At 38.8% G+C, this 15,187-nt stretch overlaps 1 protein-coding gene and 1 pseudogene across 2 annotated transcripts in view; both read right to left on the reverse strand.

Annotated features, from left to right (window-relative positions):
- The window catches only part of SNTB2 (syntrophin beta 2), a 108,591-nt gene that overhangs the window by 50,021 nt on the left and 43,383 nt on the right, over nt 1-15,187 (reverse strand). For both annotated transcript variants that reach the window (XR_012374616.1, XM_025888887.2), the window contains exon 2: nt 9,927-10,140. Coding sequence is in view for 1 of the 2 variants with exons in the window: in XM_025888887.2 (XP_025744672.1) it covers nt 9,927-10,140 (214 nt within the window). In the remaining variant the exon portion in view is untranslated. The remainder of the gene's footprint in view (nt 1-9,926; nt 10,141-15,187) is intronic.
- LOC112836879 (zinc finger protein 510-like) lies at nt 12,037-12,623 on the reverse strand (annotated as a pseudogene).

Here is a 15,187-nt window from a genome sequence, read left to right on the forward strand (position 1 = left end):
CTTTCCATAGTTTGGCTATTGTGGACATTGCTGCTATAAACATGGGGGTGCAGGTGCCCCTTTGGATCACTACATTTCTATCTTTGGGGTAAATACACAGAGGTACAATTGCTGGGTCATAGGGTAGCTCTATTTTCAACTTTTTGAGGAGCCTCCATACTGTTCTCCAGAGCAGCTGCACCAGCTTGCATTCCCGCCAACAGTGTAAGAGGGTTCGCCTTTCCCTGCATCCTCGCCAACATCTATTATTTCCTGACTTGTTAATTTTAGCCATTCTGATCAGGGTGAGGTGGTATCTCATTGTGGTTTTGATTTGTATTTCTATGATGCTGAGTGATGTTGAACACTTTTTCATGTGTCTGTTGGCCATCTGGATGTCTTCTTTGCATAAATGTCTGTTTCATGTCTTCTCCCATTTCTTGATTGGATTATTTGTTCTTTGGGTGTTGAGTTTGATAAGTTCTTTATAGATTTTGGATACGAGCCTTTTTTTTTTAAGATTTTATTTATTTGTGAGAGAGAGAATGAGAGACAGAGAGCATGAGAGGGAGGAGGGTCAGAGGGAGAAGCCGACTCCCTGCTGAGCAGGGAGCCCTATGCAGGACTCGATCCCAGGACTCCAGGATCATGACCTGAGTTGCTTAACCAACTGACCTACCCAGGCACCCTGGATACTAGCCTTTTATCTGATAGGTCATTTGCAAATTTTTCTCCCATTCTGTCGGTTGTCTTTTGGTTTTGTTGACTGTATCCTTTGCTGTGCAAAAGCTTTTTATCTTGATGAAGTCCCAATAGTTCATTTTTGCCTTTGCTTCCCTTGCCTTTGGAGACGTGTCTAGCAAGAAGTTGCTGCAGTTGAGGTCACAGAGGTTGCTGCCTGTGTTCTCCTCGAGGATTTTGATGGATTTCTGTCTCACATTTACATCTTTCAACCATTTTGAGTCTTTTTTTGTGTATGGTGTAAGGAAATGGTCCGGGTCCAGTTTCATTCTTCTGCATGTGGCTGTCCAATTTTCCCAACACCATTTGTTTAAGAGACTTTTTTCCACTGGACAGTCTTTTCCTGCTTTGTCAAAGATTAGTTGACCATAGAGTTGAGGGTCCATTTCTGGGTTCTCTATTCTGTCCCATTGATCTATGTGTCTGTTTTTGTGCTAGTACCAAACTGTCTTGATGATGACAGCTTTGTAATAGAGCTTGAAGTCTGGAATTGTGATGCCACCAGCTTTGCTTTGCTTTTTCAACGTTCTTCTGGCTATTCGGGGTCTTTTCTGGTTCCATACAAATTTTAGGATTATTTGTTCCAGTTCTATGAAAAACTTTGATGGTATTTTGATAGGGATTGCATTGAATGTGTAGATTGCTCTAAGTAGCATAGACATTTTAACAATATTTGTTCTTCTACCCATGAGCATGGAACGTTTTTCCATTTTTTTGTGTCTTCCTCAATTTCTTTCGTGAGTATTCTATAGTTTACTGAGTGAGAGCTCATTTCTTTCTATTGCTGAATATTATTTCGTTTTCTGTATGTACCAGTTTTTTATCCATTCACCTACTGAAAGACTTCTTGGCTGCTTTCAAGTTTTGGCAATTATGAATAAAGCTTCTATAAATATTTGTGTGCAGGTCTTTGTGTGAAGGTAACTTTTTAACTCTTTATGGGTAAATACCAAGGGGCACAAGTGCTAGGTCATATGGTAAGACTATGTTTAGCTTTGTAAGAAACTGCCAAATTGTCTTCCAAAGTTGCTGTACCATTCTTCATTTCCACCAACAATGAATAAGAGTTCCTGTTGCTCTGCATTCCTCTACAGCATTTGGTGCTGTAGGTGTTTTGGATTTTGGCCATTCTAATATGCATATAGTGGTATCTCATTGTTTTAATTTGCAATTCCCTAATGATATGTGATGTTGAGCACCTTTCATATTCTTATTTGCCATATGTATTTCTTCTTTGTTGAGGTGTCTGTTCAGATCTTTTACCCATTTTTAATTCAGTTGGTTTGTTATTGTTGAATTTTAAGAATTCTTTGTATATTTTGGATACCAGTCCTTTATCTGATAAGTATTTTACAAAGATTTTTCTCCCAGCTGTGGCTTGTCTTTTCATTCTCTTAACAGTGTGTGATGGTTAATTTTGTGTGTCAACTAAAATGGGCTAAGGGATGCCTAGATACCTGGCAAAACAATATTTCTGGGTATGTCTGTGAGGGTTTTTCTGGAAGAAATTAGCATTATCAAAAGACAATAAAGAAAATGGTCTTTGCCAATTTGAGTGGGCATCATCCAATCTGCTCAGGGTACGAATATAACAAAAAAGTGGAAGAAGGGTGAATCTGCTCTTTGCTTCAATTGGGCTATCCATCTTCTCCTGCTCTTGCACACTAGCACTCTTGGTTCTTGGGCCTTTAAACTCAGACTATATTATACCACTGGCTTTCCTGGTTCTCCAGCTTACAGAGAGCAGATCATGGGATTGGCCTTCATAATGGCATAAGCCAATTCCTATAATCTATCTCTCTATCCATCCACCCATCCAACCATTCATCCATCTATCCATCCATCTATCCTACTGGTTCTGTTTTCCTGGAGACCCTGTTATACAGTGTCTTTTACAGAGCAGTTTTTTATTTTCTTGAAGTTCAACTTTTTTTATCATTTTTTTCTTTTATGTATTGTGCTTTTGGTGTTGTATCTAAGAAGTCATCAGCAAACTTTAAAGGGGATTGGTTGATTGATTTGATTTTTTAAAAAATATTTTATTCATTTATTTGTCAGAGAGAGAGAGAGAGAGAGAGAGAGCACAAGCGGGGGGCGGGGCATGGCAGGCAGAGGGAGAAGCAGGCTCCCTGCTGAGCAAGGAGCCTGATGCGGGACTCCATCCCAGGACCCTGGGATCATGACCTGAGCCAAAGGCAGAGGATTAACCAACTGAGCCACCCAGGCATCCCTTGATTGATTTGATTTTAAATAATCTCTACCCCCAATGTGGGGCTCAAACTCATAACCCCGAGATCAAGAGTCACATGCTCTACCAACTGGCCCAGAAGCCAGGTGCCCCTAAAGAGGACTTTCAAGAAGCATAATCTTACAAGAGAGAACACGAGAAAAGCAACTACAACAAAATTTTGGAAGGCGGCAAGCAGACAGGGGAGTTGGAAGGCGGCAAGCAGACAGGGGAGTTAAATGACTGAGCAGACCTAAGAAAAGTGGGGAGTAAAATCCCAGTCAATCCATGTTGCAGAATCCTGAAGAGGATGGGGAATTGGAGGCACCAGTTACCTCTGGGAGTGGGAGTAAAGCACACAGCTAAAATAAAGAAGCTGGCTGCAAGTCTGTTCCAGCATTCCCCACACCCAGCAGCCAGTGACTGCCCCACCCTCAACCCAGACAAAGATTCATATCCACCCTCATCCCACTAAACTGAGTAGGAGAGCCAGTGATAGCCCTAATTCAGTCCCTATATCAGGCTAGTTGTTTGGGCCTATTTATTTCCACCTGGTTGCTTTGGCACTGTAACCAGCTTAACATCCTTTAAACACATGCTAAAAAGTTTAGTCGCAAAACCATGAGAAATTTCTTTCACTCCTCCTACTGACCTACTTAGTACTAAAGATAGGTATCTGTTCATCCTTCCCTAGGCACAAAACGTTCCACCTTCTGAAAAAGCCTTTACACTTCATACTGTTTCTGGGACAGTCTCTCAGACTCCTCTGACACAGTCTAAACTCTGAAAATTCTGATGTCAAGGATCCTAGTTATTAATAACTAGAAGAATGGAAAATAAATCTTTTACAAAATAAAACTAAACCTGATTAAACAGATACTGGGACCATTAAGCTGGAAAAAGATGAAAACTGACAGTAAATTAGTTCACAAGGCAGGAGCACCAATTTTTCATGAAAAGAGAAATTTAAGTGTTTCTTAAGAAGGGATTGTGAAATAGAAAACTAACTAACAAGAAATTGAAATGAAACTCCAAAACAGAACTGATGATTCTAGGATCCAGAAGACTTTGCCTTTGGAGAAGGAACCCTAAAACTTTGATAAAGGGGACAAAGTATTTCAAAAAGTCTACTGCTGTTCTAAAAGAAAAATTCAAATGGAAACTCCGCTAATAAAAATTTAAAGGCAGTCTGCTAGTAATTGTTTGGGCTCACAGGAAAGAGGAAGAGACAGCTACAGTGTGAAGAGTTTTGGCCTCTAATCAAACCACTGAGGATTTCCTGAGAAATGCAAGTACATTTTGATCAGATGAATCAAATCAATGTTTAGGTACACTGGAACACAGGATTCTGTAAGTTTAGCCTGTTTATTTCTTCTTTTAGTAGTCTTTGACACAACTTATATATTTAATTTGATAATAATCATACTGTTTTATATGCCATAAAGCCAAAATTTACCTTTTACATGGAAAATAGCTAATGTGAAGATGACCAAGACTTCGTGAACCAGTTCAAGCTAACAGCTAATATTTTTGGAAAGCAGCATTTAAGAACACTGTGTCACTACTAAACTCCACACTGCCCACAGTGCTGTTTGGGAGGGAATGAGCTCATGTTCCCTGGACTTCATCATTATTTACTTAGCCTCCACTTCCCACAATGAACTGCTTAGAACCATCAGAAGCCCCTAGTGAGGTCTTGAGAATTCAAGCTGGAGGAATAGAACAAACTTCTTCCTCCTCCTCACTTACTCATGCTGATGGTCAGCACTTTTTTTCAGCTCTAGACACTGAAACTAAATCAAAGTAGTAAAACAGAAAAAAAAAGAAGTTTCCCTCTCATGTCAAGTAAATTTTTGGGTTAGCAAGTGAAACCTTGATATCAAGATGAAGGATGACTCACAAAGAGATTCTACTATACACCACAGGAATAGTTAATATTAAAAAGACTGACACCACCAATGTTGGTGAGGATGTAGAACAACGCAATCTCTCATACAATGCTGGTGTATTTAATTTATTAATAACAGTATTCATTTAAATGGCACAATCATTTTGGAAAAAAGACTAGCATTTAAAAAAACTAAACTTTTATTTAAAGATTTATTTATTTATTTGAGAGCGAGCCAGGGCAGGGGGAGAGGGAAAGAGAGAATCTCCAGCAGAGTCCTGCTGAGCAAGGAGCCCGACACGGGGCTCAATCCCATGACCCTGACATCATGACCTGGGCCAAAATCAAGAGCTGCATGCTCAACCCACTGGGCCACCCAGGCACCCCAGAAAATTAAACTATTTGACCCAGCAATTCCACACCTAAGAATTTACCAAAGAAAAATGAAAATGTATGCCTACAAAAGGTTGTACAAAAATATTCATAGTAACTATTGATATTAACTCTAAACTGGAAATAGCTCCCATCAATGGGAAAACAGATAACAAAACTGTGACATATAACACGATATCATTCAACAATAAAAGAGAAAAAAACTAAGGATATATGCAACAAGATAAATGAATCTCAAAAACCTTATGCTGAGTAAAAGAATTCTACCACAAAAGAGTACATATGATTGCATTTATACGAAATTTCAGAACAGCTAAAACTAATCTATAGTAGAAAGTCAGAAGAGTAGTAACCTTTGAAGGTGGGAGAGGGAACTGAGTGAGAAAGGGCACAAGAAAACTTTCCAGGGCTCGGGTTACATAATTGTATGCATTTGTCAAAGTTTATGATTTGTGCATTTTATTTTATGTAAATATTTTCTCAAAAGAAAAAACCATAATGAAACACTGAACTCTACTTATTTATATGCATACTTAAGTATTTAGAGGGAAATATATTAAAGCCTGCAATTCAGTTTGAAAAGTATCAAGAAAAATTAAAATGGAATGAAGGCTGGATAGATGGGTCAATCTGTGCTAAAGCAAGTAAAATAAAATATTCATGGTAGAATCTAGGTGGGGGGAAAATGAGTATTGAACATAGAATTCTCTGGCCCTGCTTTATGTTGGAAGATTTTTCACAATAAAATATTAGGAAAAAAGTAAAGAATGTTGGGAAACCACATGCCTACCAAGGGCTTAAAGAACAGAGTAAGTATTTTCCACATTAGAGAACATGTAGGCCTATTTCTTGTTCTGGGTTTTACAAGAGACTATGTTGAAGATTAAAATTTTCAAATAGAAATATGGTCAGTTATATAAAACTGCAACTTGATAAATGTTTTGCTCACAGATGTCCTAACAAAACTTATTTTTACTGTTCCTATGATGGACTGTTTTTTTTCAGTCCAATGTTGCAGCTGTGTTACTTGTCATGACATTTTCCTGAGACAGAGCTGAGATAAATTTAAGGATCAAAGAGCGCCAAGTGATTTTATAGATATTATCTTATTTATCCTTGAAGTAGTTCTAAAAGACTCTAGTTGAGCAAGCACTATTATGTCCATTTTACAGACGGAGAAAACAGGACAGAGAAATTAAGGGATTTATTTAAGGTCATAGGACACAAATGGCACCTATAATAATAGCATACTGAAAGCTTACTATGTCAATTTTACTATAATCCTTTTATTTAATCTGCACATAAGCTTTCATTTTATACAGCAGGAAACCAAGGCTTACAGAAAACAAATAGGTTGGCCAAAGTGACAAATTCCATCATCCTAACTTCTATCTAATTAGCTAATGGGTTCTGAACATTTTTTCTACTATGACATATAGGATAGATGTTCACAATCCTGTGGACATAACTGAAGTTATGCATAATTTTGCCAGGTACTGGTAATTCTACTGCTTCTCTTTTTCTCCAGAAAGCACAATGGAATGCAAGTAAGAGTGATAGAGAAATAACCTTGAATCTCTACCAATTTATATTTTACAAAAAGCAAATTATCTACAAAGTTTAGTATTTCAAGTAAAATGAGAAACAAATTACTTTGCAGTATTAAGACTGAGAATCTGCAATAGTCTGAATCTTCTAAGACTTTTCCTTGTATAGTAAGTATATCATGTTCCGGGAGACTGACCATCTTAATGAAGAGCAAGGTGTGATACAAATCTTGTAGCCTAAACTGCCCTCTCCAACTGGTTCTGAAGACCTATTTCAAACGTGATCATGCACCAGATGTCTCTAGGATTTAGCATGAATGCTACAGAGAATGCAGCCCTGTATTTTAACGAAGGCCAAGGTTACTCAGCTCTAAAAGATGTCTAAATAGAAGGTAAAGTAGCACAACCTTCGGTGATGCAGCCAAGTCATATCCCCTTCTTCTTTTTTCCCCTCCACTCTCACAACCCTAAGTTCTGTAGAAACTCTGTAATACTTAGCCTTTTTTTCTAATACCCAGCTATATCAGCAGCACTACAGGTGTTAAAAACCTAACCCTTACTGTGATATTAGGAGATGGGGCCTTTGGGAGGTGATAAGATCATGAGGGCAGAGACCTCATGAATGAGGTAAGTGCTCTTATAAAAGACCCCAGAGAGCTTAGCTCTAGACTCTCCTGCCCTTGAGGACACAGCAAGAAGACAGCCATCTATGAATCAGGAAGCCGGCCCTCACCAGACACTGATTCTGCTGGCATCTTATCTCGGACTTCCTATCTTCTACCAGAACTATGAAGAATAACTTTCTGTTTGTTTATAAGCCCCCCCCCAGCCGCGCCGTCTATGGTATTTCGTTATAGCAGCCACAACAGACTAACACAAGAGATATCTATTCTCATTCTCAGAAATGATTTACGATGAAGAGACTTAGCCTGAAAATATTCCTCAGTCTGACAACCAGCTGACAAATTTAGTTGCTGTTTGTTCTTTATCACATTGTTTCTCTATTCTAGTTCCTTCTTTGTGGTCCCTACTAATTTTTTTAAGTCCATGATTAACCAAAGGCTCTACATAAATGTACCTCATTTGAAGAAAAAAAAATTAATTTTGATTCAAGAGGCAGAGGTGATTACTTTACAAATTAAATTCTTACTTTATGAAAAAAAATAGAGCAATTCTTTAAAGACCCAAATTATGTTGTATTTAGATATGATTTAATGTGCACACAATCTTTCACGAATAAATCTATATGTAACTTGAAACAATTTCTATAATATCTTGAACTTTTAAAAGAAAGCAAACAAAAACAATACAAATATATCAGAATATAATTTTTAAAATGTGTATACATAGTTGGCAGTTAAGACTTCTTTAAGCTACTCTTTCTTAAGAACCTACTATGTTCTGTGCAAAGAACCTGGCTCTGTGCAAAGGCTTCATATGTATTGTCTCGTTTAATCTGCACACTGAGTATTCTCCTTTTTTTTTTAAATTTTTTAAAAAGACTTTATTTATTTATTTGACAGAGAGCAAGCACGCAAGAGAACACAAGCAGGGGGAATGGTAGAAGGAGAGGGAGAAGCAGGCTCCCTGACGAGCAAGGAGCCCAATGCGGGACTTAATCCCAGGACCCTGGGATCATGCCCTGAGCTGATGGCAGACACTTAACCAAATGAGCCACCCAGGCACCTGTCTTTCTTTTTTTTAAACAGATAAGGATATAGTGGTTTATGGAGGTGAAAGCATTTGCTTAGAGCCTTCTTTTCAGCAGGTCACCCTAATTAGGATTGTCTGATTTCCACAAGAAGGTCTATCTGATTGCAGAGCTCAACTCTTTCTAGTATACCACACAACATATTACAGAGTAGGATCTTTAATGTCCCTATGGCCTAAAATGCCCAATGTTGGGGCACCTGGGTGGCTCAGTTGGTTAAGTGTCTGCCTTTGGCTTGGGAATGATTCCGGGGTCCTGGGATCAAGTCCCGCATCGGGCTCCCTGCTCAACGGAGAGTCTGCTTCTCCCTCTGCTCCTCCCCCTGCTCATGCTCTCTCTTTCTCTCTCTCTCAAAAAAAATAAATAAATAAACTTTTAAAAAATGTCCACAGTCACTCAACCTCTTGCTGTCTTCTTGTGATCCATCCCATCCTGACTGGACACCTGTCTGTGCATTCAGATCAGAAGAGACCATAAAAGTGAAAGTACATTATAAAAAGTCTGGCCCTTGCCTAGGTCTCTGGATAAGTTCATCTCTCTCTCTCCCTTTTTCCCCCTAATGTCTAGTCTAATTAGGTTTACCAGCACCATTTCATGCAATCACTGAAGACAAGGTCAGAGAACCCAACTGGTTATAGAACTATAAGGGACATAAGAAATTATTCAATCCAACTCTCTCTTTTTACAAATAAGGAAACTCAAGTCAAGATATGCCAACTTGGGGAGACGAACCATGAGAGACGATGGACTCTGAAAAACAAACTGAGGGTTCTAGAGGGGAGGAGGGTGGGGGGATGGGTTAGCCTGGTGATGGGTATTAAAGAGGGCACATTCTGCGTGGAGCACTGGGTGTTATGCACAAACAATGAATCATGGAACACTACATCAAGAACTAATGATGTAATGTATGGTGATTAACATAACAATAAAAATTAAAAAAAGAGAGAGAGATGCCAACTTGCCAGGGTCACACTGCTAGTTGATGCAGCCATATCTATAATCAGATCTCTGACTCTATGTTACCTACAATATAAGGAGTTTCCATCTGAGGGGACATTTAAGATTTCTTTAATAATGTTTTTAAAATTATAAAGTAACTTCATAGTGAGAAAAGTACTAAAACTCCAGGAAAGTATAAAATGAACAGTAGAAGCCCCTTCTCTCCTTCTACCTTCTAATCTTATTTCACTCCCTGGGAGTAACCAGCATTAAATTTCTTGTGTGTTTGTCCCAAATTTTTCTGTATATGTATATGTACATATATTTGTGAAGCAATTTAAATATGGAACTCCAAAAATTATTCTTTCATCTCAGGCTGATGTTTTGCTCTGTATAATGTAGTCAACAGTCATATTATTAATAATATGCATAAGCAATATTACAACATGTCCCTAAGTTTGTAAAGCCTTAAGTTTGATATTCTCCTTAGGTACAGCTCACCTGTTTTCCAGATCCGGCATGCTTAGGTTTCTAGCAGCAAAGCACATTTTGAGAGGGATGACCTTCCTGTCCTTGGTGCTGTTCTGGTGTTTTGGAGAACCAGAGTCCTCACTGCCACTAAAGCTTGGTGACTGAGGAGATGCACCTTCCCATGGTAGATCTGATACTAATGATGGCTTCTTGATATATGGTGTTACTTCTCGGATGAACTTGACTACGAACAAAAATCAAAGAAGAAGGTTACTGTTTTTGCTTCCTGTGAAAAAAGACAACTGAAATACATACATACATGTAATATCTGCCAGGAAGTGAAAAAAGACACTAAGTTAAAGAGCCAGAACACAGAATCTTAGGATTGGAGGTATTTTAAGGCTACCTAATCCAAATGAAATACCACTACTGTATTCTAAAAAGTTTAACTTCTGCACTTTTGCATGTATTTTTCCTTCTGCTTAGGACTCCTCTCTCTCTATCTGCCTGGTCAACTCCACTTCAGAGTCACCTCCTTAGCAACCTTTCCTGTTAACTCTCCAGGGTATTACTTAAACCTCTGTAACAACCTCTTAGCACCCTGGGTTGTAATCCTTTGCTAATACTTCTGTTCACCTGCTGGGTCTGAGTTCTTCGAGGGCAGAAAGTATGATGTATTCAGTCTTAGTATCCCACACCTAGGACAGTGTGTGCTCAATACATGTTTGCAGAAATGAGTAAAGAAACAAATGGGGGCGTCTCGGTGGCTCATTTGGTTAAGCATCTGACTTCAGCTCAGGTCATGATCTCAGTGTCCTGGGATGGATCCCTGCATTGGGCTCCCTGCTCAGGAGGGAGCCTGCTTCTCCCTCTCCCTCTGCTCCTCCCCCTGCTCGTAATTTCTCCCTCTCAAATAAATAAATATCTTTAAAAAATAAAATTAAAAAAATTCCCCAAGATGTGAAAAAGAAAGAAACCAATGAACAATTAAATACTTGAATTATTTCCATAGTTGACTGGCCATGTGTGAATCTCCTGGTGACAGAATCAGCATCTCCTGAGACAAGGCCACTTAGCTTTAGACAGCTCAACATTCAGAAAATTCTTGAAACTTCCACCCACTGGTTTGCAGTCTACTGAAGCATACGGAAAGCACTCAACCTCTTTCACATGAGAACATTTCAATTATCTAAAAACTGAGATTATTTCTCTCTCTCTTCTCCCAACTAAGCTAAATATCTCTATTTCAATTCAATTCAGCTCAACCAATATTTTTAGCTACCTACCAACTGCCAGGAATTAGGCTACCCACTAAGAATACAGTAACAAATGAAGAAGCATGGACCCTGCCCAATCTAGTAAGGGAGACAGCTTTATAAACAGATCATTAAACAAATACAAAAATAAAGTGTATTCAAGGTAAGGTATTTTGATTAATGGTAGCCCTAAATTAAAACATAGCTTTTAGTATATGGCAAACTTTTTTCTTTTTAAGTTCAATTTTAAGACCCATAAAATACTTCTTTGACTTCAGTCATGACTGGCAACTGCTGTCATTTGAGGCATGGTGTTCTTGTTTCAAAAAACAGATAAACCGAGGATTATTAAAATTTCAAGTGGCATTAAAAATGTAAATAGTTGAATGCAGAATGTAGTCATCACTACCTCTGCTATCATGATATATTATATCAGTATTCTACTTCCCTCTCAAATTCTTTTTTTTTTTAAGATTTTATTTATTTATTTGACAGAGAGAAAGAGCACAAGCAGGGGGAGCGACAGGCAGAGGGAGAGGGAGAAGCAGGCTCCCCGCGGAGCAGGGAGCCCAATGCGGGGCTCGATCCCAGGAACCCATGATCACAACCTAAGCCAAAGGCAGATGCTTAACCGACTGAGCCGCCCAGGTGCCTCTCCCTCTCAAATTCTACCGTGGTAGGTCATTAGAGTAGTATCATGGGAATTGAAAAACTAGAAAGATATAATTATTATCAATGCTTATCAATATCATAATAGTATTAATATTCTACAGCATTGGAAGCTTTACAAGCCGGGGTGCCTGGGTGGCTCAGTCGATTAAATGGCTAAGTCGTGATTTCTGCTCAGGTCATGATGTTTAACCAACTGAGCCACCCAGGTGCCCCTAAAGGATTTTATAATAAAACATCCAGATTTCTTTTCTTTGTTTGTTTGTTTGTTTTGTTGGATAGGTTCTATTATTAATAAGTTGGGAAATATTTTGCAAATTTACTCCCCATGAGTCATATTTACAGGATATTTTTGTTGAAACAGGAGCTATGTGCAGATTAAACTGTTTTCCCAAAACTTCTTCTTCCTCTCCAGTCAATGGTTTATTATCGATGAATATTATTTCCTGCAAGTGTTTATCTTGGATTTTCTTGTTCCTCTTCATCAGGTCATCATCTCTGTAATCTTCTCGGTGGCTCTGGTTTGAGAATTCTTCCTCTAAGAACCAAGGCTCCTCTCCTTGCTCCAACTTGAAGATTACGGCTGGTTTTAAAATGCAGTTCCCCACTGAGACTAGGTTGTTTTAGTTCTCCAGCATCACATCTCTATACAGGGTCCTCTGAATAGGGGACCCATTTGCTGCCACTCCTCTTGGGTGAATTCCACAGTCACGTCCTTGAACGACACTGATGCCTGAGATGTGTCCATTTTCTGCTGTTGTTGGGAGAGTACAGAGAACTGTGACGGATAAGCTTCTGCAAGCTGGTCCAGTTTCCACTGTCACAGTCTGTGATAGCTTCTGGATGTGGTGACATCACCAAGTCTGGCTCTTTCTGGACAAGGTAAATAAGAACTGCTTCTGGTGGAGCAAATTAGGACCCACTCCTTTTTGGGTTCTTCTGCATGTTCTGAAGCTCTGGTGAGGGTGGTTCCTGTTAGATGAGCTCTTCTTCCAGGTGGGATTCCTGTCCCCAGGGCTCCTCTCTTCCCTGTCACACAAGAGCTACTTTGTTCCATACGTTGAGACTTAAGCCTGAGGGCAAAAGGGCCCTCTTTTTTTTTTTTTTTTTAAGATTTTATTTATTGGGAGCCTGGGTGGCTCAGTTGGTTAAGCAACTGCCTTCGGCTCAGGTCATGATCCTGGAGTTCCGGGATCGAGTCCCGCATCGGGCTCCCTGCTCAGCAGGGAGTCTGCTCCTCCCTCTGACTCCCCCCTCTCGCTCTATCTATCTCATTCTCTCTCTCAAAATAAATAAATAAAATCTTTAAAAAAAAAGATATTATTTATTTATTTGACAGAGAGAGACACAGCGAAAGAGGGAACACAAGCGGGGGGGTGGGAGAGGGAGAAGGCTTCCCGCAGAGCAGGGAGCCCGATGTGGGGCTAGATCCCAGGACCCTGGGATCATGACCTGAGACAAAGGCAGACACTTAACCGAATGAGCCACCCTGGTGCCCCAAAACATCTAGATTTCTAGCAGCCCAATTCCCATCCCTGAAGGCAACCATTATATGGTCTTCCAGACATATGCTAGATATACTAAGCATATGTAAAAATAAACACACACATGTACATATGTATTCATACATACACTTCACATAATGGTAGTATATAATGCTTATTGCTCTGAACCTTGTTTTTACTTAATAATACTGATAATAGTTTTTTATAAGCCCAGCATTCTGCAGCTCATTCTATAGCATGATGAGGTTATAGACCTTTTGCCTCAGATGGACCTGGTTCAAATACCAACTGTGTTTTCTACCTCAGAGTTACTTGACTGTTCTGAGGTCCTCACCTATAAAATAGAATTAACACTAAACAAGTAAAAGTAAAAGTTTCAGTAAAATAGTATGTGCCTTTCTTTTCTTTTAAGTTTTTATTTATTTATTTAAGTAATCTCTACACCCAACATCACGATGCATGCCAGGTGTCCAATGTCTTTTTTTTCCTTCTCTAAACTAAACAGTTAGAAAAGTTAAAAAATTTTAATAGCACTTAGTAGAAACGAGGTGAAATTATTGTCTTATAAGTTAATAAACAAGATCTGCTGAAATTAAGCATAATCCTAGAAAATATAAAGTATTTTTTAAAATCCTAGAAAATATAATAATGCTAACGTCAGAATTTAGATATAGTTTATGTGTGTTTATATATGTGTGTGCCCTTTCTATGCAGTTATAATACATGCATTTCTAGAAGAAGGTAAAAGCTAGCTGCCTCAGGTCACCAAGGAGATTTTTTCATCCTAGAAAAATAAGCAAGACTGCAGCCAGTATATCCCTTGAATGGCTGACTCGGGCATTTCAATACATGCTTTAGTTCTGTGCTTTCAAGAGAGGATTAGATCACAAGAACTTCAGCAGAAATTCCTAAGTTTCCAGTCATGGCCAATGGCAGACTTGCTTTGTGAACATTTAAGGCAGTATACCAACTACTGGGCTACCAATCAGAGGAAATTAAGGGCATTCTAAATGACTACTCTTGAATATTATAGTAGTGTAAAAGGACCCTTCATGATCTACTCATTCCAATTTTAGTATATGTGCTGCCGAAGCGAGCACCTTCATGATCTACTCAGAAGTTCATTCAGTCACACAGTAGCATCACTGAACTGATGACTGCACATATATTTAAGACAGACACACATACACAGCCTATTTCATGGCCTTATGAAAGAGCAGCAGTTTCACTTGAACTGATGTCAATGATGCCCATACCCCAATTGAACTGGCCATCCATAATGGCTCAAGAACTGTGAATAGACATCTGTTTGTAATTTACCTGAGATTTGGGAGAGGTGGAAAGTTAACAGTGTTCTGTTCTAGTCCTACAATTAGACCTCTCCAGTTACCACAGTACTCTCACCTGGATACCTGGCTGGATTAGTAAAGACTCTACACCCCTACATGGCATTCAGTTCAACTCAGAACCCACAATATATTTCAGAATTATTTCATTTTTCCTGATAGTTGAAGATTATCCTCAAAATGTTTAATGAAACACTGATGTTTGCACTGTTTTACGTACTTAGATGTTGAAGTTAATTTCCTTTCTTCCACGTACTGATCACTCTTATTAAAAATTAAAGAGTCTTCCCCTCACCCTAAGAGCATCACTATAACCCCTTTTCACAAGAGTGACAAAAACATATACATGTTCTGTTCACACATGTGGAAAGATGTCTGGAAGGATTTTCATAAAAATATCGATAGTGCTTATATGTAGGTGTAGGATCGCCTTCTTTTCTTTATACAGTTCTATATATTTGAAATTCTTATGAGTCCATATAACTTATACCCCCAAAAAAACACTTAAAAAATGA

This window comes from Callorhinus ursinus, unplaced genomic scaffold, assembly GCF_003265705.2.
Source record: "Callorhinus ursinus isolate GAN/ISIS: 27379988/994484 unplaced genomic scaffold, GSC_fseal_2.0 scaffold37, whole genome shotgun sequence".
Taxonomy (NCBI): domain Eukaryota; kingdom Metazoa; phylum Chordata; class Mammalia; order Carnivora; family Otariidae; genus Callorhinus; species Callorhinus ursinus.